The 27,782-nt window shown below is 41.2% G+C and overlaps 1 protein-coding gene across 15 annotated transcripts in view; it reads left to right on the forward strand.

Moving 5' to 3' along the window:
• The window catches only part of picalma (phosphatidylinositol binding clathrin assembly protein a), a 49,397-nt gene that overhangs the window by 19,165 nt on the left and 2,450 nt on the right, over positions 1-27,782 (forward strand). The window contains exons 4-23 of one of the 15 annotated variants that reach the window (XM_084074840.1): positions 72-147; positions 244-346; positions 847-940; positions 1,534-1,645; positions 2,166-2,276; positions 3,211-3,248; positions 5,979-6,064; positions 6,746-6,869; positions 7,700-7,833; positions 10,123-10,220; positions 14,311-14,463; positions 15,047-15,130; positions 15,792-15,872; positions 17,104-17,208; positions 19,401-19,532; positions 20,017-20,047; positions 20,141-20,240; positions 21,541-21,564; positions 25,183-25,242; positions 26,996-27,097. In XM_084074840.1, coding sequence (XP_083930966.1) covers positions 72-147; positions 244-346; positions 847-940; positions 1,534-1,645; positions 2,166-2,276; positions 3,211-3,248; positions 5,979-6,064; positions 6,746-6,869; positions 7,700-7,833; positions 10,123-10,220; positions 14,311-14,463; positions 15,047-15,130; positions 15,792-15,872; positions 17,104-17,208; positions 19,401-19,532; positions 20,017-20,047; positions 20,141-20,240; positions 21,541-21,564; positions 25,183-25,242; positions 26,996-27,097 — 1,848 coding nt within the window. Of the gene's footprint in view, positions 1-71; positions 148-243; positions 347-846; positions 941-1,533; positions 1,646-2,165; positions 2,277-3,210; positions 3,249-5,978; positions 6,065-6,745; positions 6,870-7,699; positions 7,834-10,122; positions 10,221-14,310; positions 14,464-15,046; positions 15,131-15,791; positions 15,873-17,100; positions 17,209-19,400; positions 19,533-20,016; positions 20,048-20,140; positions 20,241-21,540; positions 21,565-25,182; positions 25,243-26,995; positions 27,098-27,782 lie in introns of all 15 variants that reach the window. The other 14 variants (XM_084074847.1, XM_084074849.1, XM_084074848.1 and 11 more) reach the window with 14 other exon arrangements.

Consider the following 27,782-nt stretch of genomic DNA (forward strand, 5'->3'; position numbering starts at 1 on the left):
AGTTGGAGATTGTTTTCATTGTCACGTGTCCTGTTGTAAGAATGCACTTTGTTTCACACATTGTCTTGCAGAGATTCATACAGTATCTGGCTTCAAGGAACACACTATTCAACCTCAGCAATTTTTTGGACAAAAGTGGCCTCCAAGGTAGACGGTTAGCTTTTTGTCTTCTCTTCTCTGCAGCCAGTTTGTCCTGTGTGGTGACATTTAAAAAAACACTTTGCTTCTCTCTTTCTGATCTAGGCTATGACATGTCGACGTTCATCAGGAGGTATAGCCGCTATCTAAATGAAAAAGCTGTGTCCTATAGACAGGTTGCCTTTGACTTCACTAAAGTAAAAAGAGGGTGAGGGGACAAACATTTTACACTATTTGTTACATGCATCACTTGCAGAGGCATGTAGGCTATTTTCTAATCCTAGAAATGGTATCCCATTTACCAAGTTGTTAGTTTTTTGTTAGTTATTTTGTTAGTGCTTTACATTTTTTTGTAGAGAGGCAAACTTTTACTTTGAACCTGCTTTCCATTCTGTATCTTTGAAGACAACAGGTAAAACCTGGTTTTAACCACTTAAACCCTATATACTTTGTTGACTGGAGTACCTCAGGGATCTATCGTTGGTCACCACATTTCTTCACCAAATGTACTTAACCAAAAATAGCTAATCTACAAGCTTACAATGTGTCACCTTGGGATGCAATGTGAGCTTGTAGATCTGCAATTTTTGCAGAATCTTTGCCTATCATAACATGCCCAGAATAGGGACGCTAGGGTTTCAAGTAGCTGAAAAAAACAAGCACCTGACTATGAAGGATGTGAAGATTTCTATCTTTGTCTTTCCACAGGTCTGATGGAGTAATGAGAACCATGAACACAGAGAAACTCCTTAAGACCATTCCCATCATTCAGAATCAGATGGACGTGCTACTTGACTTCAATGTGAGTTCATGAGTTCCCAGATACTTATCAGTACTCTTATCCATTAGCCTAATCCAGTGTAAAACTCGAGTCACTTCCTGACTTGCCTACGTAATTGAAATACGAGTCAAATAGACCCTGGCCAGACTGAGTAGCGAAGTGAGAAAAAGACGAACGTAACGAACATCAGTCTGGATTCCAGGCTACTTATCCATACTCCTCCCCATAATTTGGTGATTAAAGACATTGTGATAAAAAATGTACACTTTAACGTAACTTTAATTATTATTTTGGTGTGACCAATTGCTGTAAATAAATGTCTGGTAGTGTTGCTACTTAAATACTAAAACTGAACGAGATTATATACCATATATCTTTGCTGTGGGGCAGAAACCTCATATCTCCATATTTTAATATATTTTCGTAAAGGAATGCCCAACTTCATCAAACGAGTGTCGCACAAAAGTAGTGAAAATAGCCGATCTACATTTATATTATTTTTTTCCTTAATGATAATAAAAAAGTTATGTTTATGGACATATCAGGTTTCCACCCGACAGTGACGATTAGCATTACTCAAAATGGAACTCTAACCCTGTCTATGTTCTTTGTAGGTCAATGCTAATGAACTGACAAATGGTGTGATCAATGCGGCCTTCATGCTTCTGTTTAAAGATGCCATCCGACTGTTTGCAGCCTACAACGAAGGAATTATCAACCTGCTTGGTAAGAGAGACCACTCTCTCCACAGGGGCTAAGTTCCGCTTGTTCACGTTATGTTTAATTTTGTATGTGTATATTTTGTATTGAGAATTTTGAAGAAATCCAGGGTCATAAAATTCTTAATTTAACCGTATTAAATGATCGTATATTGTATTTGGCCAGGGACCCCCCATCTGAAAATATTTTGTGCCAGCGACCCTCATCTGAAAATATGTTTTGCCTTGGACGGGGTTCCAAGGCAGAGAAGATTTGTGTAAAAAAGATTTTTACAAATTGTTCAAAAATAGCGGATGTACAAGCTTGCAGGGTGTCACTTTGTGCCGCACTGCATTGGCTATTTTTGAATAACATTAAGTGGTTAAAATATTGTGATGCTGTATAATTGTTTTTTTTCTGGGGATCCCAAGGACCCCTGGGGGTCCTCAGACCCCACTTTGAGAACTACTGCTTCAGAGTACTATCCACGTGAAAAACAGTTAGATTAGTTGTCTCATGCTTACCTCTCCTTTCTCTTATGCAACAGAGAAGTACTTTGACATGAAAAAAGTCCAGTGCAAAGAAGGCCTCGACATCTACAAGAAATTTCTCACACGGATGACAAGAATCTCAGAGTTCCTCAAAGTTGCAGAGGCAAGTAAAGATCATACTTTGGGAGATTTTTGAAAGGCAATGTGACTTGCACTAACGTACAGAGATAAACATACCTAAGTATAGATGTATACACCTTCTATAAATAAGTGTACTGATGTGTATACATTCTACAAATAAGTGTACTGATGTATACAGTAGATGTATATAAATTCTACAAATCTGATACTGAATTACCCCCCTCTTCTTTTTGTTGTTTCTTCTTTTCTTTTGCACTTCCCCCATTGATGCTAAGGTTTTACAGAAGGTTAGCATGCGTGTCCTGTCTGTACTTTTTAACCTTTTATTTGATTTTTCTTGTTTTTATGCAGTATTAGCTCTGTGATTATCTTGTGTATAATGTATTGCTGCTGTTAGCACAGTCCTGTAGAACAGGGGTTCTCAAACTTTTTTATGCCACAACCCCATATCATGAGGGATGAGGGATCTAAATTTAACTCTGCGAGGGTACAGATTGTACCAAATGGACCCGTGGTCCTGTACCCTCTCGCTCTCGGACAAACAAAAACAGCAGAAATGTCTCTTTTAAGCCACCCGCTCATATTGAACATAGTAAATAAACAAGTAAATTGTTTATGAACAGGGCTAAACCTGTTTGTATTTGTGTGTGTGTGTGTGTGTGTGTGTGTGTGTGAGGAGTCAAGCCAATAGTTTGTTTGGTGGCGATGACCTCACTTTCCCCCCCCCTTTTTTTCCCCTTTTTTTTCTTTTTTCTTAATAAAAAAAAAAGTCATATTTGTTTGGTTGCCACTGCGCGACCCCAACAGCACCTTCCCGAGACCCATAGTTTGAGAACCGCTGTTGTAGAACATGGCACACTAACATTTCGCAGCTTGTACCTGTATGTATGAGTGAGTGACAAATAAACTCTTCATTCATTGTGATATTTACTTTGCTTCTTGATCTCTTTGTGCAGCAAGTTGGAATTGATCGAGGAGACATCCCGGATCTTTCTCAGGTAAGAGAATGCTTCTTTGCTTTACAAGTGCAGCAGGTTCGTTCAACGACAGCCATGCAGTGCCTCTCAAGTGTGACCATAACTTTGTGCCCCCTCACTATTTGCTGGCTTGCTTCCCTTAACAACATTAACGCTGTCACCCCTGGTCATTAAAAGCAAAACATAAAAAAATATTTCATAAGAATTAAGACACCTCAAAGTAGCAGCTTTACAAGCTCACCACTCGTAGCAGTGCAGCGCATTGTGAGTTTGTAGTTCGGCTATTTTCACTATTTATCGTATGATGAATTTTATAGAGCTTAAATGGTAAAAAAAAAAGAAAAGAAATAGCCAATGTTTTGAACTTACTTTGCAGGGCATTCACAACATTGGAAAGCACAATATAACCCATACAGACTCATATATTTGGGAGCTCACAAATATGGCTCCAGTGTCAGCATCTTAATTGGATAATGAAGGTATAAATGACAATTATCAGTACACATCATCAGTCTTTCTTGTGCTGTACAAACAGACATTCAAATGTAAATATACATTTTCAACCAAGCTGAAACAAAATAACTAAATATTGTGGGCAGTGTCGCACAGATTTTGCCCCTGTATTAATTATTGTAAGTGCAAATGCAACTATCCCTGACTTTATGGGAAGGAGAAATATTGTTTCCATATTTACATGTACAGTCATTTTTAAGCTAGTGATAAGTAATTGTCTCTTAACACAATTGTTCCTTTAAGGTACATTTGTTTTAGTTTTCTGTGTGTTGTGACAATGCAAGCACCTAGATACATAATTGTGAGCTTTTGATGAATGTTGTGGGTTATACTGTGTTTTTATCTTGTTGTGCTACCTCCATAAAATAAAAAAGAGGTCTGTACTCCTGGCCCTGAGACTCTGACCTGACTGGTTGCAAATAGCAAGCTTTCTGCCCAGCTCTGAAGCTTTGCACGTGCCCACCAATGCACCTACGAAGAGCTTCACACTTGTACTCACCCCTGACCTTGCACGTCATACAGCAAATAAAGGTGTGAATTAAGAGCTTCAATGTGGGTCATAATAAGTACCATGCCTACTACTTAAGGGGATAACAAAGTATAGAATTACTGCACACAGATTGTATATTGAAAAATCTAAACTTTGTATATCGTCCTTAATGGTAGGTTCACGTTGGCTACAGTGGGTGAGGTGCCCTTGTCTAACCTTGGTAGTAACCATAATCGGATAATGTTAAGAACTAAAGGAACACCGTTTTTCTACTGTCTCCATGCTGTGTATCGCAATAGTGCTCCCTATAGGACAGTACCATTTTTACCAACTCCAGCTCAGTGGTATCATTTTGTCTATTTATGTTGACTATAGGATGGTACCATATTGTATGCGTTTACAGTAGGACCATACCTATTCTGCCTCTTGTGCCTCTGAGTTGGACTGCAGAGCGCAAAAAATTTACCTGCAGGCCAGGGATTTCAAACTAGATTTCAAACTTTCAAACAACCTGTTTTAGTGTGCCAACATTCCAGGTAGATTGTACTTTTGTCCATTTTAGTTTGAAATGCTCACTGATTGAGTTTATTGGGATCCCCATTAGCTGATGCATAACAACAGATCTTCCTGGGGTCTACACATAACATAAAAACATGTCGTTCAACAAGACATTACAGGACAATGACATTAAAAATGGTCAATTGTCCTTCAAACAGTGGGTTTCATGTCATCCATTATATGCAACTTATTCTCCGATTCCCCATTGCCTTGTACATTGTGCAGCATGTACATTTTCAAGTCATCGATAGCCCAGCTCTGAGACACAGAGCCAGTAGATTTGGTACCGTCTTATAGTTGGTACATACAGTAGGTGCCGCTCGTTATCTTAAACGACAAAAAGCCTAATAAATAAGGCTTTAGTGAGGTTTTTGTAATGGTGTATTATGTCAAGATCTATTTTCTTTAGACGCTGGATTGCTCGTGCTTTCAAAGCTTTAACTAGACTCATTAGTTGCTAGCTACAGACACAACAGCATCAGCTAGTTTTCTCCCATAATGTTTCCTAACGACATCTTGACAGTTGCCACCTTTATTTTCTGTATTTCTTCCCTTCCTTTATCTCTCCGTTGTCAGTTCACGGTTTGTGTAAGTATCTGAACCTTTTATCTCTCTGTCTCTGTCCTCTGTTCTTAAAAGGTGCTTGTCTCGTCTTCGTTTGTGGACCCTTTGAAAAGTAAACTTGGCATGCTTGCCGTGTTTGTTGTTGTTTATTAACCACATGAACCCTAGCATCCCTATTCTAGCTATGTCATAATAGGCGAATATTAGTCAAAAATTGATACATTTGGCATTTGGATGATCAATTTGGGAGAAATGAATGAACAGTTACGAAAAATGAATGATCATTAGGCAAAAATGGATGAACATTAGGGAAGATTTGATTAAAATTAGGGAAACAAGGATGAACAATAAATCAATAAACATTAGGCGAAAATGGATGAATTCAGCAAAAGGAATGAACTTTTGGCAAAAATTAACGTCAGGGAAAATGGATGAATATTTGGTGAAAATAACAGTTCTGCAAGCCCACAATGCGTCGCAACTTGACAACATGCTATTTTTGCAATATGCCGTACAACTAAGCATAGGGTTTAAGTGGTTAACATCGAAGTCATGGTGTTGTAGCCTATATGTTTTTACTCAGCCTTTGAAACTAACAATAATGTGCATGGATACTGTCCCTCTAGGCTCCCAGTAGCCTGCTGGATGCCCTGGAGCAACACTTGGCCTCTTTAGAGGGAAAGAAAGTCAAAGACTCCACAGCAGCAAGCAGGTAGGACTTCCTCCCCTCACTTCACCTGCCTGGACTCCCAATTCCAGGAACAGAAGCACATGTTTGCATAGACACCACAATGTCTAATGACATTGTGAGCCTTGGTTGTTTGTGCAAGGGAAGATGCTTCTATAAACAATCTGCACACGCACACAACTTTGCAGCTTTTGCCTTTCACCATGTGTTCTTTTTTCCAGAGGATATCAATTTCGTAAATGTCGATTTTTGTCGACGGCGGTGCTATTATTATTTACCGTGTTGCAGCGTAAGAAGATGCTTACTCTAGATGATTGTAGGTCAAGCTCACCTAGTTTTAAACAGGTTCTGCACTCCACATTAAACCTTTTTATGTACTGTAGTGTAGACTAATGGACCACAATGGAAACAAGCCACTGGGGCTTTTAGCATAAACTTTGACTGTACTACCTGTACTGTTAACAAACCAACCAACCAATCAATCAATCAAAAACCACTTCAGGCAGAGAAAGGCAGCCATGTTAGGTTCGTAAGTTGCCTCACCTGGGTATAGTAGCAAAGTCCAGGTGTAACTGTGGACTGTTTATAGCTCTGCTGTGCTATTACTGGTCTCGCTAGCATATAAAATGTGTTTTCTCTATAGCCCTTAATGACCTCATTTATGTTGACGTTTTCTTTCTGCTTTCCCTGTCTGTGTTGATTCAGGGCTAGCACTCTCTCCAATGCCGTCTCCTCTCTGGCCAACACCGGCATATCTTTCACCAAAGTGGACGAGAGGGAAAAACAGGCCGCCTTAGATGAGGAGCAGCTTCGCCTAAAATCACTGAAAGTACGTTTTCCCTTCAATTGCCCACACTGCAAATTCCGGAGTGTTAAATTCACTTTGAGAGTGTAAAAAAAGTTGACCCGCAACCCTCAGACACACTCTGGATTTTACAGTGTACATTCCTTTCGACTGAGTGCACCTCAGACTGGCCAGACTGCGTCCAGCAGCACATGTAGCACCACTTACCTTGAATGACATTTCTGTGCTGCTGTTTGCAGAAGCATGCGGGAGGGAGGGGGGATTAGTCAGTGTTGAAGTCTGTTGAGGAAGTTGTGGCCACAGTCCTGTCCCTTGTGTTTCCTGTTTTTTTGTTGTTTAGCCTTTGTTGCTCTGTACTCTTTAAATGTTTCAGAAGTGTGTAATAACATCCTACATGCCACCTACATGTTGTCATGTCATAGAAGGTTAAACACAGCTGAGGGTGGTGACATTAAATGGTCCGTTTCATTCTGATGTTTCTGTGTGTGTCAGCGTGACGTTAACTGTACCAGGAGCTGTCCATGCTGGAACACGGCTCAAACCTAAATGAAACGTCCAAATTAATGTTACCTTCCGCTGCATATAACTAAGCCTTCATCTGCTGTGAATATGGTCTGCTCTCCTTTAGAAGAGGACTGCCTTTTGTATGATCAAAACAACTTTCTCTGTAATTGTGCTATAATATGCTGATTGGTAACTCAGTTATTGTTTGGCCTAATGCATAGTAATCCTGGGGTCCTTGAAATGTAAAAGTTTGAGAACCTCTGCTTTAGGATCTTTTATACATGCGAGCACATGCATGCATACATGGGTTAACTCACTCCCTTTGCCACGGGTCTCCCCTTCCACCCTAGGACCAGCGTCTCAAGGAGCTCCAGAAAACCCCTGGCACTGCAACCACAGATACCTCACCTGTATCCTCGGTAGGGGGGAACATCACCTCTGCTCCGGCCATTGACCTTTTCTCCACCCCCAGCTCCACCACCAGGTGAGAGAGCACTCCATTTGGACACATCATGGGACCATTGGCATGCGCAGTAGTGTCCTTTTTATGTGTCTACGTCACAAACGACCACCATTTCACTCGTTCCATGTTTTGGGCCCAAATCGGCCCAAACATGTTGTACCAGATTTGGCCACTTGGCCCCCCACTTTCTGACATTGGGTACTGACGTCATAGTACTGATGTTATAGATGACTGATGTCATAGACTGGCCTCCAAGTACTCTGACAATGTGTACTGACTGACCTGACCTCATAGACTGGCCTCTTGACAATGGGCACTGGACTAGTTGCATTTGTAGCCAGCGTTAGTTTTATTTGCATTGCCAACACTGCCAGTTTGTGATCGCATGCCTTTATTAGCCCCCCATCAGTCCTCTGGGAAGCAGGTTTTTAGGTTTGCACTCCATCCATCTTTCTGTCTGAGATCTTGTCTGGTGTATATCCCTTATGAGACTTAAGATGACCAAACTTGCTATATGATTAGAGAGAGGTAAGGAAGGCATTATGCCCCTTACCAAAAGTAGGTCACTCAGACCCTAAAAAATGTAATCATGGGGACAGCGTGACTAATGTGGATATCAATGTGGCCATCCTGAGACGTCAGTTGTGTATGTATGATGTCAGTTGTCTGTGATGCATTCCAAATTGTGCAAGATTTCAGCCCGATCAGAGCCCCATTGACCTACATTATAAAATGTAAGTTAAATAAACATGCCTACTGGCAGCGTGCAAACAAAGTTTGGCACTGATCGGTCCAGCGGTTTATGAGATTAGCTCTGGACACACACACACACACACACACAGAGACCCTCTCATAGACGGTTCGCCTCTTGCAGAGCCACGCCGTAAAAAGCCAAACACAATCACTGACTCATCTGCTGAGGGACTATGGATTGCCTTGCAGTACTTTGAGCATAACCCTGTCCTGATATACAAAAGATTTTGGAAATTAATGTCAATATATTATATGTAAATGAATCTTCTGGGGGTTTTCAATGACCAAAGCTGAACATAATCTAAGTGACGTCCCACTGGCTTAAAATGGCTTAAAATGGCTTATTGAGGGCACGGTGGCGCAGTCGGTAGCGCTGTCGCCTCACAGCAAGATGGTCCTGGGTTCGATTCCCGCCGGGGGCGCTGTGGGCGCTGGGGGCGTGTCTTCTCCTCCGCGTCATCAGCGCCCATACCCTAGGTGGGGTTGGCGAAAGGGCCTACTCTGTGTGGCATGTTCTCCCCGTGTCTCTCAGGGTAGTTAATACCCTCACAAAAACATGTAGTAATCCTGGTCACTGTACCGCCTCCCCCATGACAGCCGGGGCGCCTGATGGAGGGGAAGGGAACTGGTTGGAATGGCGTGTTCCTTCCACGCGCTACGTCCTACCAGGGAAACTCCCCCCTGTCAGGTGACAAGAAGGTCAGTTGGCTCTCATGCACTGAAGGAAGCATGAGCTCGGCCCTGGCCTCCCCAGGCTGTGGAGGACTGGTTTAGCGCCCAGGATCACTTAGGAAATTGGCACGGGTGAAAAAAAATGGGTTACAAAAAATTGCGGGATAAAAAAATATTTAAAAAAAAAATGGCTTATTGAAATAACTCATTAACATTAATTGGTACAGAACTAAGAATTAAACTTAAGAATTTGTGTGCAAAGAGTATTTCACTCTATAGAAGCAGCATAGTGGAGAGTTGCTGTGGAGAGCCTGGCTATGGGAAGAGGGCACTCTATTTAGATTGAGTGTAATTTCTAGGTACTCATGGAAGCCTGTCTTGCTCAGGCTGATTTACACCATAGTGTCAAGTTGTTCTTTTGCATGTATTTGTGAACTGGTCTTGGAGGAGACTGTCCACTACCCGTCATTAAGTCTGGGAAAACCACGGGGGAGCTGGATGGAACAGTCTTGTGTCTCGACTGCATTTATTATTCACAGGTTTAACCACTTAAACCCTACATACTTCAATGACATCGACACCAAATCTTTTTTTCCTGAAAATAGCCAAACTGCAAGCTCACAATGCATCACTTTGCAAGCTTGTAGTTCTGCTATTTTAGCCAAATATCCACCTATTATGACATGCCCAGAATAAGAATATCCACCTATTATGACATGCCCAGGAGAAGGACACTAGGTTCAAAGTGGTTAAGATGGAGGACGGGGGAATGCGAATCCTAAATTCTTTTCTGAATAGCGATGGTGAACCTTGAAGTTGGGTGTGAAAACTTGGTAGCTTATACTAACGAATGACCTCTATTGCCCTTCTCTTCATTCCCGCCAGCACTTCCAAGGCAGCCAATGACCTGCTGGACCTGCAGCCAGCTTTCCAGCAGGAGCTGCCTCTCTCTGCCGGCATGCCTGCTGCAAACACATGGGGAGGTGAGAGCTCTGCACGTTGGCACCACCTCAGTCCACACACCGCCATGCTGCACGTGCACATCGCCGCTGTCGGGTGGAAACCTTGTATATCCAAAACCGTTACTTTTCAGGAAATGGGGGGGGGAATAACTTGTGTTTAATGGATTTAATAGTATTATTTAATCACAAGCTCTTGTTAATACTTTTCATTGGTTCAATATTTATAAAACAAAATAGCAGATCTGCAAGCTCACAATGCGTCAAATGTTCTACTTTTGTGTGACACTGTTGTATGACGAAGTAGGGCATTAATTTATGGAAAAAAATAATATGGAGATGCAAGGTTTTTGCCAGACAGCAACACACACACACACACACACACACACACCAAAGACATGAAATATATGAACACACACGACAGCAACACACACACCAGCGACATGAACCATATGAACACACACTGTGTGGGCATGCCTATTGACGCACATACTGTACAGCTCGCATTAGTAGTCCCAACATGAACATATATGAACACACACGACAGCAACACACACACCAGCGACATGAACCATATGAACACACACACACTGTGTGGGCATGCCCATTGACGCACATACTGTACAGCTCGTATTAGTAGCCCCAACATGAACATGCCCTTTGGTGCCTGAGTGGGCATTGAATAACATCAATTATCACTTATTATTCATGAACAAACTACATCTGAATAAGATCAGACAATGGCGAAAAGAAAAGCCCTCTTAGCATTAGTCTTATTCATGGTTGAGATTAGAAAATGCACACCTATTTATTTATTCCTAAATCTGCTGAAAATGTGTCTGTAAATGTTCATTTCTGGCACATTGGCAAATAAGTATTTAATCCCCTCTAATCAGTATGCACCTTTTGTATATATTGAAGTTAACGAACATATATAGTTTTGTATTCTACCGTGAATGGTTGTCCTTCCTCTGCACCTTGAAACTTTTTTCCCTCCCCAATTTAGTCGTTATGCCAATTGAACTTTCGCCAACACCCTGCCTCAAAAAGTCTGTGTCCAATACTACTGTACCTCAGCAACGGTTGCTATTTGAAGAAGGTCCTTCAGACTTGAACAAAATGGGGAAATGGTGTGCAACAGTATTACTGGTTTGCAAAGTTGTGTTGGTTGCTTTTTCTGAGTTTTGGGAGTTTCTCCTTCTTTGAGAGCTGCGTGCTTTTTTATTGTTGTCCCATGTTCTCTTTTGGATATTATGAATAGATCCCTCCACTGGTGGATATTGTGGAGGTATTACTCCAAAAAGAATCACTTGCACTGCTGGTTGCATACTCCAAACGATTGGTCAGACGCTCAATGGCTTTATATCGTTTTATTTCAGCGATCTGCCAGCAAAGTGTTGTGGACAGTTTGGAAGTAAGGTTGTCTGAGGAGGTTAGGAGGGACACAAACCTCTATATAATCCCTCTCTAAGGGACTACAGACACAACCAGATGGAAATTCATCAATGGAAAGAGATAGTGCACACTTGGTTCACTGTGCCTGTTGCCAGAAACGTGAAATCTTCGTGTCAAAGCGCTTCGGAGGTTGTAAACAAACAGCGGTGATCTGTTGTCAAATCACCATTCCAGCAGTGTATAAAGTGGGCGGCTCTAATGTTCAGAACCCAGAGCAGAGAGAGGCAGCGAGTATAAAACCGTTTCGTCCTTGGAGTATGCTGCCGACAGCTGTAATGTGATAATTTCCCCCTTCATATGTTCCCAAGCCAATCGTCCTCAAAACCCCGCCTCCCATCGCCGTGATTGGCAGAGATGCCTGCAGGGAGCAGTGGGTTTGCTTCACGTTATTATAACCTATTCTGTCCACCACGTCTTGCCAACTCGGACGGCGTGGTTGCAGGACATTGAGTGAACAAAAAATAGGCTTGAGAATTGGCTCACGTTTACATACCTGCACAGGACGCCATAGCAACAGTAACTACTGTAAGGTGGGTGGGAGTCAATTCCCCTGCATGTGTATGTTAGTCCCTCAAATTTAACTATACTGGAACCCCAGTCTACACTGTAAAATCCTCAGTGCTTATTTAACTCTTGAGAGTGTACAAATGTCACCAAAATACACCCAGAGTCCATTTGGTTTCACTGGTTCCAGTTCTACTCTTATCAGAGTTGGGAGACCTGTAAAGGAATCCATTTGGACCGCTGGTGGTCCTCAGACCTGGCGTTCAGAACCACTGGTGTAGACCACTGTTTCCCAACACTGGTCCGGGACCCATTTGTGGGTCACGAGTAAATATCCCTTTGTTTCCTAATTTTTTTTTAAAATTATTACTACACAAGAATTCCAAAAAATGCTAACCTTTTCATGAATTAAAAACAGATCCATTCATTTTTCAAAAGAATTCCTGGAATAAATTACAAAAAAGGAATTCAATAAATTAGAAAACAAATGTCTAAGAAGTAGTGAAAATAGCCGATCTATAAGCTTACAGCAGGGTTCCCCAATTACTGTTCCCCAAGGGCCAAATTATGTCTCTGGTACCAAGCCAAGGGCCATTGTGCCAAATCGTCCATTTTTTTTTTTTCTCTAATCGAGCTAATTTGACACTGTGTTATTTTAGGCCTGGGATTCTTAAATCCTGTGTTGAGGGTCACACAAGGAAAAAAATGCACTCTGGAAACAAAATAAGTCTGCTTGAAAAGTAATGCAGATTAACAGCAGCCAGTTGTACATACTGAAAATCTAAATAAGTCCAGAATCAACAATTGACTTACAGATGTGTTTGTTAGTCTGCTTGAACAGTAATACAGTTGCCTCTCGCGGGCCGCAAATGGCCCGTGGGCCGCCTATTGGGGAGCCCTGGCTTACAGCTTGTAGATCTTCTATCTTCACTAGCTTGGGTCCTGGGGAGACATCACATTTCTCTTTTGTATGGGAACCAGTGGTGTAGACAATCATATGTCCCCTCCGATGCACATGGAGTCATCCAAGGTGTTTTGGAGAACCGAACCCCAGTTTCAACGGTGGTGGTGGGCAGGAACTTAACGCCTGCGCCACCCGAACACTACTCCTTGAACCTTTAAAAAAAAAAAGAAAGCATCATTCTCTTATGTTGGAAGTTTGCGCTTATCAGTTGAAACACTATCTCAAGTGCTTGCTAATGGTGAGCATTTCACCTCATTCTCATATCAAAGGTGTGTACATAATGATAAGGTTTGCTCAGTAAGATAATATTACTGTTTGTCTTTACATGGCAAAGAATGTAAGTACAAATTCATTCATGCTTAATGCTGTCAAATGATATCCTTTAATATATTCATTAATATAAAAAATATATATATACAGTATGTTCCTGTGTATCCACACATCTTGAGTGTTTTACCTTTCGAAAACATTATATGCAGTTTTGTTTTTGTCTAAAAACTTGACTAACATTTTTAGAAGCACGGAGATTAGCTAAGATTGAATTGTATTTCATACATGTATTCGTTTCATTCTGGCCATGGTTGTTTGCGGTCAATAAACTCTTTAACTTCTTAACTGTCCTGATAAAACCGAGAAGACCTTTAAACTCTGGACTAGTTTAGCGGTTGTGATAAAGCTGGCTGTCTCTTCCCAGAATGTGGGTCAGTGCAAGCAGAACAGCAGACCTCTTTAGGAAGCAGGATTATCAGCCCAAATTCTTCATCTCCCCACTCTGTGTATGATAACCCACTAAGCCCCATGTCTCTCCCTGCATGTGGTCTTATGTCTGATAACCCATTAAAGCTGCATTTATACTTCGTTTTGCGCCTGTGTTGTGCACTGAAAATAACAGATCTACAAGCTCACAGCGCGTCGCAGTGTGAGCTTGTAGAGTGGCTATTTTCGGTGTGCGACACCGCACGCAACAAAATACATCACAGCTTTTAGTCCCATTTCTGTCCCTGCATGTGGTCTTGTGTATGATAACCCACTACGTCTCATTTCTCTCCCTGCACGTGGTCTCGTGTGATACTCTGCATGCACCTTTTTTTTTCAATTAACTTTTACTCACCTTATTCTGCGCCATCTCTTTGTGCTTCTTCTTCCTGTCTCCGTTTGCCCCTTTCTGTCTGTCTTCCTCTACCCTCCCAGATCCTTTCACCTCTGCTGCAGAAGCCATGGAGGAATACATTCCAAACTCAAACCCTTTCCTCACACTACCTGTTGTCGATGCTGTCCACCTGCCCGCCGTGTCCTCGGACGCCCTTAGCATATCCTCTAGGACACCCAGCCATGAAGTGTTTGGTGGGATTGTGTGACCTTGTTTTCTTTTTCAGCGTGTGGCTTTGTACCGTTTTATACCCCTGCCTGTTTTCTGCCACGAGTTGCATGACAAAATTCATCATTCATTGAGCAACTCAACTCTGTGATGATCTGTAATGAAATATGGCATGGCAGGGGTTGGCGGTCAATGTAGGAAGTCGCTTTAGTTTAATTGGATACAGGTTGGAGATTTATTTCGTTTTACGTACATAAGTTGAGTAAAAGGAGGGAAGTAATGGAGGCTGCAGTTGTACAGTGTTTTTAAGGTTGTATCCAGTACAGTTTCTTGTCATTAAGGGCTAGTTAGCTTCTTGTCACTGTTCTCACATTCAGCCAAGTTCTGGCATGCTGCCCCATTCCAAATATTTGTTTCATTGCTAGATAAGGCTATGTTCCCACTGTTTATTTGCATAGCTCTTGGCATTCTTGGCGGAGTCTATTCTACTGGCATTCTAGCTTTGTTTGTATTTGGCTGACATGGCTCTTTGTTGTATGAACATACAACAATATGTACATGTTGCATGGACCTTTATTCATTTTTATCAGCATTTTTGTTTTTCTTCAGATCATTACAATCCATTTTTTGATTCAAGCTCTTCCTTGGCATCTGACCTCGATACTCCAATGCAGATAAAGCACATTATTTCAGGTACTGGAATTGGCTGGTCCATGCTTTCTAGGCTTTGAGCTGCGTGACTGCATCAGTGTGTATAGCAAAGTTTTATGTGGATGAGTTGGAATATGCGAGTGGTGTGTCCGGATAGATTTCAAATGTTAGACCATAAAGCCCCCACCCATTAACCACTCAAACTCTAGAAGCCCTATTCTGGGGAGAACGTTCACAGAAAGTAGCAGATGTACAAGCTCACAACACATCACATCTTTGTGACCGGTTGTGAGCTTGTAGATGGGGGAGATTTGGTGGTGGGGAGATTTGGTGTCAAGTGAAAAAAAAGACTGCACCAAGTACAGAGGCAACTCATGTCAAGTTTATCAAGTATAGAGGGTTTAAGTGGTTAAAAACCTGCCTGTAAGCATATGCGTGTGTAACTGCTGCCCTGTTTGGTTTTTGGCCGTTAGGTGCAGTTTGCCGTCAGCAGCTTGACTTGTGCTTGGTTTAGAAGATGTGATGATGAATGCCAGCTTCCTGGCCTTTTCTTCTGCAAGTCGCCACCTGTGTTTTTTATCTTAACCAGCCTTTCCTCTAGTTGATCTACTATATTTTTCTGATCTTTCTCCATTTCCCCCCTTCTGTCTCTCTCTTTCTCTGGTGCTTTGCCTTCCTCCTGTTCTTCCTGTCTGCGTATCAGACTCCTTCGGTGGGCCATCCCCTTATGCCACCACCCCTCTCTTCCAAACTGAGCCCACTGCTGTAGCTGGTCTATTCAGAGGTACGTACCCTGCCCTCTAGGGGCCCAGTGGGAGTGCTGTCTGATAGATATTATGTGATACCCTGATATGGCACGGTCAGTGTTTCAAACTGATGTTTTGTCCCCTCTTCTGAAAGTATTTTAAAGTGGGGACGAGGGAATGGTATGTGTTGTGCTGGTAGTGACTATAACATATAACACAATGGTATCTGTGACAGATTGATGTGTATCTACTACCTTTACCAGGAAAAAAAGCCTTCAGCTATACTTGTATATGCTGCAATCCGCTGTCACCTACGCATATGTTTTTTTTTGCAGCTCTGGAAAGTGCAACAGGTATTGTGGTTGAGGTGGCCAAAGTGAAAGTGGAGCACGGAAGTCTGTGTATGCATTAGGTGTCCAGCTGCATTAAACTTTCATGGCGAAATTGGAATCACCAGACAGGGTAACAAGCTGCAGAGGAATAGTGACACAAGGGACAATCAATTGACCATATACACGGCAGCCATTTTGCTCCTATGCTCGTTGATTTGGGTACTCGGGGTAAGTATGACGTAAGAGCAAAATGGCTGTTGTGTGAATATGGTCAATATGATAGAAAAATATACTGGTGACTGTCAAGTCAGTTGGTCTTAACCACTTTCAACCTGGCATCCCTATTTGGCGCATGTGATGATAGGCAACATAAAAAATTAATTAAAAAATCTGCAAGCTTAAAATGCAACATGTTCGTTTATTTTATGATTTTCTTTAAGTGGGGTTTACGTGGTTAAATATCTGCATTCAAGTCAAAGCATGTGTTTTCACTGCCGAGGTGGTTATCTAATGGACTGTAGGCTGGACAAGAACTGCTACTGAAAGGATCTAAGCGGAAGTATAAGAATTTCCATTCTGTTTACATTTTGCGGTTATGAAAACCGTGCAGTAATTAGTCGAAAAAGACTGCTTCCGGGGGGAGTGCATACAATGGAAGTCCCACCCTATACTTTCGGCTGTAGTGCTTTTCCAGGCTTTTCTCCTCATGAGATGAGATAATGCTGGGTACAAGGTTACGTGGACTTATTATGGGGTGGCACAGTTAATCCAACTAAGCGATTAGCAAAGACTAAGCGTATTTGCACATCACGGTTTAAGTGGTTAATCGATATGTTGATATATTATATATTATCCGGTTAATCAAAACATTCGATCTATAGAATAATCAAAAATATTGGAGCCCTAACACTGATGCCTCTTCTCTCTGTCTCAGCAGGGTTCACAGCCTCCCCAACCCTCCAACAGACCCAGAACAACAGAGGCCTTAACGTTGACTTTGACTCTGTCTTTGGTTACAATGGCAACAACCTGGACTCCCCTGGTAAGTACCTTCCCATTCGTCTACTGAAGCACAGTCAGTGCACACACACAGGGTCTGAAATGTTCTTTTTAGCTCAACAGTAAAATGTATGGAAGATAAATTTAAGAAAGTGTTTTCTTTCTTTTTTCCAGCCAAAAGAATTCAATGTATACTGTATGCACAGCTTTGTGTCATACATCCACTTAATATGCATAATAACACATTATGGTGGTGAATTAACAGTGGGAAGAGCACATTGTGAAGGGAGGGTCCAAATTATAATAAATTAACCACTAAATAGAGTTAAACTGTCTTAGTTTTTAAACGAAAGCGTCCTGTTTCTTATTTGGGTCTGTGAGAAAAAGATGTCCAGGAAGTGAAGTGTTACAATGGAGATTTTGGTGAAAATAGACGAGTTATGCCTTATGGAACACTCAAATATTATGGCTATGTTGAACATGAGATATTTTGTTGAGGCTAAACAATCATTGCTAATATTGTGTTGCTAAAAAAATAATCACCAGTCAGTGTGTTAGGTGGCTTCTTAAACTTGCAAGCAAAATTAAAAATATACCCCCATTTGGTGCTTGGCTGGTATTCATTTTGAACCCTGCACACAAACGTAGTCTTGGTGTCCTCATGGGCAACATTCTTTTAGGAGTGTTAGTAAGTCTCATGTATTCTGCTGCCACCTAAAGGTTGGGGGATAAATCACATGTTCATTGGTTCTTGGGTAAAACATGACGAGTTGGACTTTAATCTTGGTTTGTGTAATTGCGGCGGTGTTTCTACCATTAAATGTTTGATTTGGCCATGAATGTTTGGAATGAAGCCATTCCATAACGGTCATCCATGACTCAAACAGAATGTAACATTGAATGTGCTGTGAAGTATTGTGGTGATTTGTGTATTTGGTCACTCTTTGAGGCTGTTGACAACTGGCATAATATGAAAATACACTTAACTTTTTCATTTTTCTGATTTAATTGACTCAATCGAAGAGATGTAGTTGTTTAGACCATCATTGTTTGAACTACACATACCCTGGATGTTTGTGCACTCCATTATGTCCTTTAACATGTACAGAACATCCCATGGTAGTTTACAGGTTTTTGATGGAACAACCCTTGCACACAAAGCTGAAATCTAGCCAACTAGCCATTCAAATACACCTTTGTTTCTATCTTGTCACCATCATTTTGGAAATATTTTCTTTCTCAGCCCCTAATCTAAGAGCACTGGTCTATCCCTGTACACGCTATTTACCGTTTCAGTCCAGTTTCATATTTAAGATTGTAATCCTTTATGCTGTTTCAGCTTGCACCGACTCCAAAACGGTTAAACTCTATACTGAAACGTATTGTTATATTAGGATTTGGTGTGGACATTAACCAGTGTGGGTTGTTTCATCATTGAGATGGTTTGCATTTGAATGATTTTCATTCATAACACAATCTCAAAACTGCAATGTGACAAAATATAAACAGACAACGAGGAGTGTGTGAAGCAGCGACAAGTAAAGGAAGAAAATGACTTTTTCAAGAACTATTATGTCATCGATTTAGAGTATTTTAAGTTACAGTAGGAAGTGCCTGTGGAAAAGATATTACTTGCCACTGGTCATCACTTATCAAACATCTGGCTGTGCATCTGCAATTGATTTCAGAGAAGTACTTAAGATAGTGTTGACTTATTTGAATAGCTGTTGACTTGTGACTATTTCAGAGAAGTACTTAAGACAGTGTTGACTTATCTGAATAGTTGTTGACTTGTACTTAGTTCAAAGAAGTAGGCTACTCAAGACACTGTTGACTTAATTAGTCCAAAGGAAGATCTCTACTTCCCATTCATAATCATTTCTACACTGAGTGTTTTTTGGGCTGCCTTTTGCTTACTATCTCACAATTATATATTTTTTTCTTCCTCCTCGTCCCGGGGTAAACACACTCTGGGGCCTTGGCTTTTGCATGGCATATGCATGACTGGGTGAGTTGATGTGACACACATTCCTCTTACACAGTCTCGGTATCATTGTTTTTTTCTCTCAGCCCCACTTGCTTTGCCTCACACTTACTGTCCTCTGTTGTTGTTGTTGTTTGTGGTATTGTGTACATGTTTTGTGTGTCGTGTGTGGTTCTGTCGTCCTCATGTGTTGTCTTCACCCGGTCTGTGGCCCCAAACCTTTCCCTACGTCCTGCCCCCTTTTCTTTAAGACGATATTTTAGGCTGCATCCTAAAACCAACAGTGGCCAACTCACCCAGTCAGGGCTTGACCCTCAGCTCTCAATATCCCAGCAAGCTGGTGTCCGATGACCTGGACTCCTCACTGGCCAATCTGGTTGGGAGTAAGTACCCATTATCCACTTAACCACATGAGCCATAGCGTCCCTATTCTGGGGTGAACTGATGACTTATGGCAAAAATAGGGGTACCAAACCTTAGAGTATCAAGAGAGTAAATGGATTACCAAACCTCTTCAGATCGTCTATTTTCGGTGAAGAGTTTGTGTAGAGGGGGGGAATAGGAGGGCCTACTGTAGCATAGACTCCGGTCAACAAACTATATAGGGTTCAATTGGTTAATTCCTATTTACTTTGTCATATGATGAATAGCAAAAACTTGTCACATTGTGGGCATGTAGATCTACGTTTTGACGCCTATAATGACTAAAATGCTAAAAATAGGGATAACAGTTTTAAAGTGCTTAATTGATATCTGCATGCATTCTTAATACAATGTAGTAATTTTGATATGATACATTCTGGTGATTTATTTGTATACAGCACACAGTTTTGGTTTGTGAATTTATTTCCTTCCTTTCCCCATTAGATCTGGGAATGGGCAATGGTACGGCGAAAAAGTAAGTATTTTATTTTGAGAATCCCTCAATTTTGGGCCCTGGCCCCTACTAGCGCTGCATATGACTGATCATATGGATTCCCTTTTTCTCCAGTGATATGCATTGGAGTCAGCCTGGTGAGAGGAAACTCACAGGTGGAAACAACTGGCAACCCAAGACGGCCCCCTCCACCACGTGGAACCCTGCCTCCATGGTATGGATACTTTATTTCATATGAAAATACCTTATTTTTGTCAATGTCAATGTATCCATTTGAACTCATTTGATTCTGGGGCTAACGATATCTACAAGCGTGTGTAGATTGGCTATTTTTTTGGCAAAGATATTTAGTGTAGAGCGAAAACAGGAGGGGGCCTATACCGCCCTTGGGAATCTGGTCAACTAAAGCCACTTCCAGACATAAACATTGGAAAATGTTCGGGGAATCGGGTCAAGACATTGTCCAGTCTTGGCCTTTCACATTATGTAGCATTCAACAGGAGAATGTCTGTTTTCAGATGCGTTCACAACTTCACACATCAAGGTAAATTCTCCGTTTGATAAGGTGAGGGGTGGGATCTGGGTTAAGGAATCAAATGCATTTCCACAGACTGCTTGTCTCCCATTGATTGATGCACCCATACAAAACACAATGTAGACAACGAGCTCAGAGCTACGCTACAACTTTTCATCAAAACGAGTCGCCCGTCCTCCAAGCTGGAAAAATAACATTGGTCTTTATGTACAGACAAGTGCACGTGTAGCTCTTCTCTACAATTACTAAAGAGACATTCATGTTTTGTTCCGCTTATGAGTCATTTCATGTTCGATCGGTGAATATTTACAACTCATCAAACGCTAATAAAAAGTTCAGTTAACTACTGTATCTCTCTCCAAATGCCCCGGGCGGTGGTGAGGCTCCACTTGTCGACAATAGAAGCGGCATCAACACGTCCCCTCGCTGAATGGAAATACACTGGACTATCACCGGGTGCATTCAGACATAGAGCAGTTTGGGCCAAATCGGACATTACCTGGACTTAAGTCAAGGGTCTTTCCCGCATTAAATCTGTTGCATGTCCGATCCTCATCCTACTGATCCGGAATGTTGCGTTCATACATATAGCCCCTCCGTTTGAACTCTGGAAAACTTCCATAATACTGCGCATGTCTGAAAGTGGCTTATGTTTAGGGTTTAAGTGGTTAATGCTGTACAATTTCATAGTTACACATGGATAAATGAACACTGAGGATTTTACTGGATAGAGGAATTATTTTGGCCGGCCAATTAATGGCCTGTAAATTTCATATTGTGCTAGCACAAAAAGATCAGTTGGAATTACCACTAAGAGAAATGGCTTGGAGATGTCTGCCAAACAAAGGTACAGCTGAATAACCAAAATGTGTTGTGCATCTTATGTATTGTCTACCAACCAATGTTTGTTTATTAAGTGTTTCTTCTAATATTTCTGTCTGTTGCGTTGTGTAATTGTTCTCTGGGGCCCCACTTTCAGAGCGGCATGTATTTCCACCAATACGTAAGTTCATCACTACTGTATAATACAGTATATATGGTTGCAGCATTTCCTTGCTCTCTGACCAACGCTGGCATGCACTGGTTGACATTAACCGCTTCACGTACATCTGCTCCACATTGTCCAGTCAAGTGAGCACTCCACTTCTATCAGCCGCACTGCTCTTTCCAGGCTGAAACTGAACTGTGGACCACATTAACACAGCAGCTATGCCATGAGTCGGCTGGGACTCTGCCCGCAAACGGCCCAACACCCCCTCATGTCAGGACAATCTAACCACATGTGTGACTGTGGAGATATTAAATACTTAAGCCCTATTTTTTTGTTGTGTAAAAAAATTTAACATTTTTATGCTTGGTCATGTTACCATGTCGCGGGACGAAAATGGGCAACAAGCTCACGTGTCACTGATGCACAGCGTTAAATAAGCGGAAATAAGTTTCCACAATTCCAAGTCTAGATGTGTCTCCGTATTTCCAAGAAAATCTGTATTATACTTAGGTAAAAACTTAGGCCGAAAATAGCAGATCTACAAGCATTGTAGATCTGGTACGCGACACCGGCTTGCAACTGAGTATAAATTCAGCATTAGATGTCTGTATGAAGCACCACTGAGTAATTTGGTACGAGGCTTGAGGCTTTTGTTTTTCATGAATCATCTTTCAGCATCTTTCAATGCTTTCAAAGTTGTCGAGTGTTCTTTGCTGGGAACCTCTTTAGTAAAGGCTATGTAATATAACCCTGTCAAAGGTGAATAGGGCCCTCTGGGGCCCTAAAGTCTAATCATCTTTTGTCAGCCTTTGACAACACAGTGGATGAGTATTTAACCATGCTGATTGACTGGGCAGAGACTGTTCTCTCCTTAACTGTAAAATAACTAATTAACTGTCATCATTAGTGGTGCAAGGTTCTAAAATATTCTGTCATTATGAAGGTTCTAGTCCTATATTGGGTCTTGTCATTGATTACAGTTGCCACAAGTTAGTCAGTGCAGATAAAAGGATATTGAACTCTGTCCACTCTCATCCCTCCCCTTACTTATTGGACAATAAAACCAAAAGTTACTTTATTGAACTGCAAACCAGGCATGTAGTGAGATTAACAATTTAGCAGTATTGAAAGAGGCACACAATATCATAATGCATACTACATAATATTCATTGTTATAGCTTTTAAGATGGAGAATCAAACAACCGTAGGCAAGACATGTACTCTTGATTCTGATCATTATTTTGAAAAATGCCAGACATAAGAATAACATTTTTCATTCCACCCAGAATAGTCCAAACAACAATGTAAATGTAAGTGTTTCTGCCTTAAGGCTTGTTTAGTGAATACATTAATATTGTCCCAACAAGCTTTTCATAAAAATTAAAGAAATAAACTGAAGAAAACGGCAAAAGGAAGGAACACCGCAAGTGGCTATGAATATGCATGAAAGAGGTGCTCTTTGTAAAGAGGCGTGAAAAATATCAAATGACTCAAAATACTAAAGTATTCCAAGGGGACTCTCATCTTTGTACCCCTATTAAGAAGAGCTTTTTATCCCTCCCTAACATATTAAAAACGCAGCCGTGTGTATCAATATGGCCTTACCCACTCAAACTCTATATACTAATTTGACCAGGGTCCCCCGGGGGTATATACTTGGTCCCCTCCTTTTCTTCACTCTACACCAAATCTCTTTGCGGAAAATAATCATACAAGTGTGTTCCGACGTGTTGTGAGCTTGTAGATATGCTACTTTCACCAAATATTCGCCTATAATGACATGCCGAGAATAGGGACGCCAGGGGTAAAGTGGTTAATCAGGACACGTAGAGATCTCTTAATACACCAGCATTGAAAGAAAGGGATACTGTGAACTATTTTTGTATTTTGAGTTAAATAAATAAGAAGTTGCTACATTTGAACACATTATTATGTTGGCCTATTATGACCAAATGTTGCCCATTATGACATGCCCAGAATAGGGACGCCAGGTTTAAAGTGGTTAATCAAGAGTCAAGACTCGTAGAGATCTTTTTATGTGTCGGCATAGACAAAAAGAGATACTGTGAACTATTTTTTTGTTAAATAATTGTTGCTCCATTTGATGTTTTTGCAGTGTCGTACACCCTGTGGGTCTGTGTGTAATAAAGACACACATGTCTAGAGCTTTAAGCTTAGTGATTGCGGCCTTATATCACCTGTCGTCAGTCACTGTCGGGCAGAAACCTCTATTAGATTTTTTCAGTTCATAAATGAATGCCCTACTTCGTCATATTACAGTGTCGCACAAAAGTAACTAAAATACCCGATGTACAAGCTCACCGTCTATCACAAGTTTGTAGATCTGCTAGTTTTGCCATTTTTTTAATTTAGTTTTCTGTGAAGGGGAAATAGAAATGTCTATGACTCTGTGTGGGGTTTATGAGTATTTAACCAATGAAAAGTATTAGCAAGAGCTTGTGACCTAATAATAACTACATTGAATCCATTGAAACACAAGATCCTTTTTACATTTCCTGAAAAGGTTTTGGACATATAAGGTTTTCACCCGACAGCGACAATGTGCTAAGTTGATAGTTGTTTCTCTCCATGTAGCTGGTGCAGAATAAAACCTGCAGATGGACATTCACCTGCTGTCACCAAATAAACTCAATCAATTTTATCACCAAATAAAACTCAGTCAATCAATCAAAACCTCACGCCTCTCACAAAACGGATATAATAATTCACAACTTTTGTCAGGTTCTTTCCGTAAGCAAGCCCAATCCCTAATGCCATGCAGCCACAAGCCTTATCATCATCATCCAGTTGTTCATTATCTCAGGAACACTGAGTTTGCTGTCCGTCTAACCATCCCCAACCCTGTAAAAAGGGACACATTCTGAAGAAGAGGCTCCTCTGAATGCATGAAACAAATGCGGTCTGTGATGAAAGCTACAATTTGGCACCACCGTCACGTCTGACTTCACCCGTCTCCCTCGCCAATGACTGAATAGTTAATGAAACATATACTTCCCTAGAGGGATGGGTGTGAGACAAATCTGGGTTTGTTATCACTGCAGGGCTGTTGGAGCAGCAAGCCGCTCTCTAGAAAGAAAGAAAGAAAGAAAGAAAGTCTTCGCTCTCATCTCTCCTCTCCACAAGGAGGGCCTGCACCTGTCAGCAACACCTCCTCTCTACTTCTGCACCCCTCATCCCCTCCTCTAAATCTCCCTCATTTTTTTCTTTCTCCCGCATCTCTCTCTCTCTCTCTCTGGTGTCTCTTTAATTATTTTAGCTAGTCTGCTCTTTGGTATCTCTATGAAACAATTTGCCATGTTTACTGGCCATTTCTCCAGTTGACTGCTGACTCTGGAGCGTACCAAGCACCCTGATCCATTATTGCACCCTTCCATTTTCAGAGATTTAGCCCACAGTAGTTGAGTATACGAGTGCTTTCTGGAGCCTTCATCTGTGGAAGGAGTCCTGATTCTTAAAAATCTAATCTTTTTTTTTTCTGTGTGTGTGTGTGTGTGTGTGTGTGTGTGTGTGTGTGTGTGTGTGTGTGTGTGTGTGTGTGTGTGTGTGTGTGTGTGTGTGTGTGTGTGTGTGTGTGTGTGTGTGTGTGTGTGTGTGTGTGTGTCATCCCAGGCACCATCTGTCATGGCGTTCCCTGCAACTACACCAACGGGCATGATGGGATATTCAATGGTGAGTTGGCAGGGGGCATCTTTTCAGCATGATAGCAATTTTTTCTATGTAGTACAGATTCTCTGGAATAAACATAGTACATCTGACAATGATTTTATCGTTTTTTGAAGTCTGGGTACAGTAGTTCTGTACTAGTTATTTAGGTATCAAGCAGGGCATACGTAAGCAAGGTCAGGGGCTTATTGTCGGTATCAGCCGAGAACTTGGAAGTCTATCCACATTTCAATGCGCTAGACCTCTGGGAGATGGATAGCTGAGGTGGAGCAGAACACCTACCATCAGCTCCCAGTACTTACTGTATACCGTATGAGTTGCCGCACTCAAGTCGTGCTATTCATACGCTGAGTTGGCGGTGCCGGGGATTGAACCCATGATGTGAGTGCTCTACCGACTGAGCTACCCGGGCACCAGCAGGGCATACAATGAATGGAATTCATCTACATTTTGGACCATATACACTCCAAAATAAACTTCAGTATGAAACTCTTTGGAAATATTCAATGTCAATGAGATTCAGTAGTTTCACAAAATCTGAGAATATTTTAATGACAGCCCATTTTGTGTTAGTTTGTCTTTACTTCCTCATTAGGTCAATCATTCAGTGCACTAGTCTTTTGAGAGCTCTGAGATGGGCCTCTACGAGGTTCTATTGGACTATTATGATGGTAAAAACCTCAAGAGAGCAGTGTGAAACGGCACAGGTCAAGTCACCACTTGGGTGATACCTGCATGCTATTTCATAGTTGCTAGTGTCTGCTTACATCTCAGACAGACACTGGGGCACCATAACACTGCTTTACAAGGAACAGCTGACTAACAAGGAACATCAGACTGGCTAAAAATGTTTTGAGGGCAGTGGAAGACAGGTGTGCCACCTGCAGAGTTGCATTTATTCTGCAGATGACATAACCAGGTGCACATTTTTAAATTGAGATGAAAGTTTATGGTGAAATAAATTGAACAAATGGCCAGTGATCTATTTCTGTACAGTTCTCTGACTTTGGTCGACCCAAAGGAATTTATATGACAGCTCCTACAGTGGTATAATTGCCCCAGCATAATATAGTTAGTGTATATGTGCTGTAAAGTTATTCAGTGTTGTAAAACCCATATAAACATGTTTTATAACGCACAGAGTACAGGGCTTTAAATTTAAATGCTATACACAACTTCTGTAGCAGTGCTCATTTAACCCTTAAAAGGAAACATTGCAGGACAGGTATTTAACAAGAATCCTATGATTCTATTTTAAAGATGGCAATTGCAAAGCTGACATAAAAGGTCCTTGTGTGTGTGTGTGTGTGTGTGTGTGTGTGTGTGTGTGTGTGTGTGACAACGATGCATTTTGATGAGTTTTATGAAGACTTAACAGTACGAGTTCTCAACCATGCATGGGAAGTGTTGTCAGATTTCCTCATCCTCACCATAGGACTAGGTCTAAATTAGAGGGTTCTCTGCCTTCGTTTTTGTCCCCACATACAATTAGCCATCTACAAGCTCACAATGCATCACACGTTGTGAACTTGTAGATTGTCTCTTTTCACTTTTAAGTAGGGCTTAAGTATTAATTCGATGTGTATTTATGTAATTTGGGGTCCTGGGAACTGAAGATTTATCTTTTGGGTCTCGAGCTGAAAAGTTAGGGGAAACCCCAATCTAGAAGGACATGATTCATATTAAATGTCAATACAGTTCCTCTCTAAGCTCTTTTAGATCTAACTTATATTATGTATTATGTGTTCTCATCCCTCAGCCTCCTCATATGGGCTCGATGATGATGACCCAACCCACCATGATGTACAGCCAGCCTGCCATTAGGCCAGCCAACCCCTTTGGCTCTAACCCTGGTGCCCAGGTAATAGCTGACTTCCTCTCCTTCTTCCAAGTCATTCGGTTAAGAGTAGGGCTGCAACTGTCAATTACTGTATCTTCGTAGCGATTATTCTATCGATAACTTTTTCAAATAATCAAGGGATACATGTATATTTTTTCAATTAATTAATTAATCACTTAAGCCTTATTTTATAGTTTTGTTGCACAACTGTGTCGCACACCGTTGACATTTTTGAAACTTGTCACCTATAATGACGTGCCCAAAATAGCTATTGATTATTTATTATTATTCTAGATTATTTTATTGAATATAGATTATCGATATTTCTTTATAATCAATTAGATCGATGAACTATTGCATTTCTAGTTAAGAGCAAGTGAATCAGTCAGCCAGTTCAAGTCCAAAGCAAAAGAGGTTGACATGTACAATGCTAGTCTGATGGTTTCAACAATATGTATTGTGGTCTGATGGCAGCAGCAGTACTATCCTATTCTTGTACTGCCCCCTAGCTTGGAACAAGGAAACATACATCATTGGTCATGATGAATAACGGTCTCAGTTACGGTTAAAGATAGTCGGCCTCCTCCATCCATTATGTGTCAGGAAAAGGGGTTTAGGAATTCTGTGATGTCACTAATGAGTAATGACGTGCCATTAAAGTTATGTCGGGCATCATTTTGAGGTTAAAGATATGAGGAACCGTGGC

This window comes from Gymnoscopelus microlampas, assembly GCF_963454915.1.
Source record: "Gymnoscopelus microlampas genome assembly, chromosome: 12".
Lineage (NCBI taxonomy): Eukaryota > Metazoa > Chordata > Actinopteri > Myctophiformes > Myctophidae > Gymnoscopelus > Gymnoscopelus microlampas.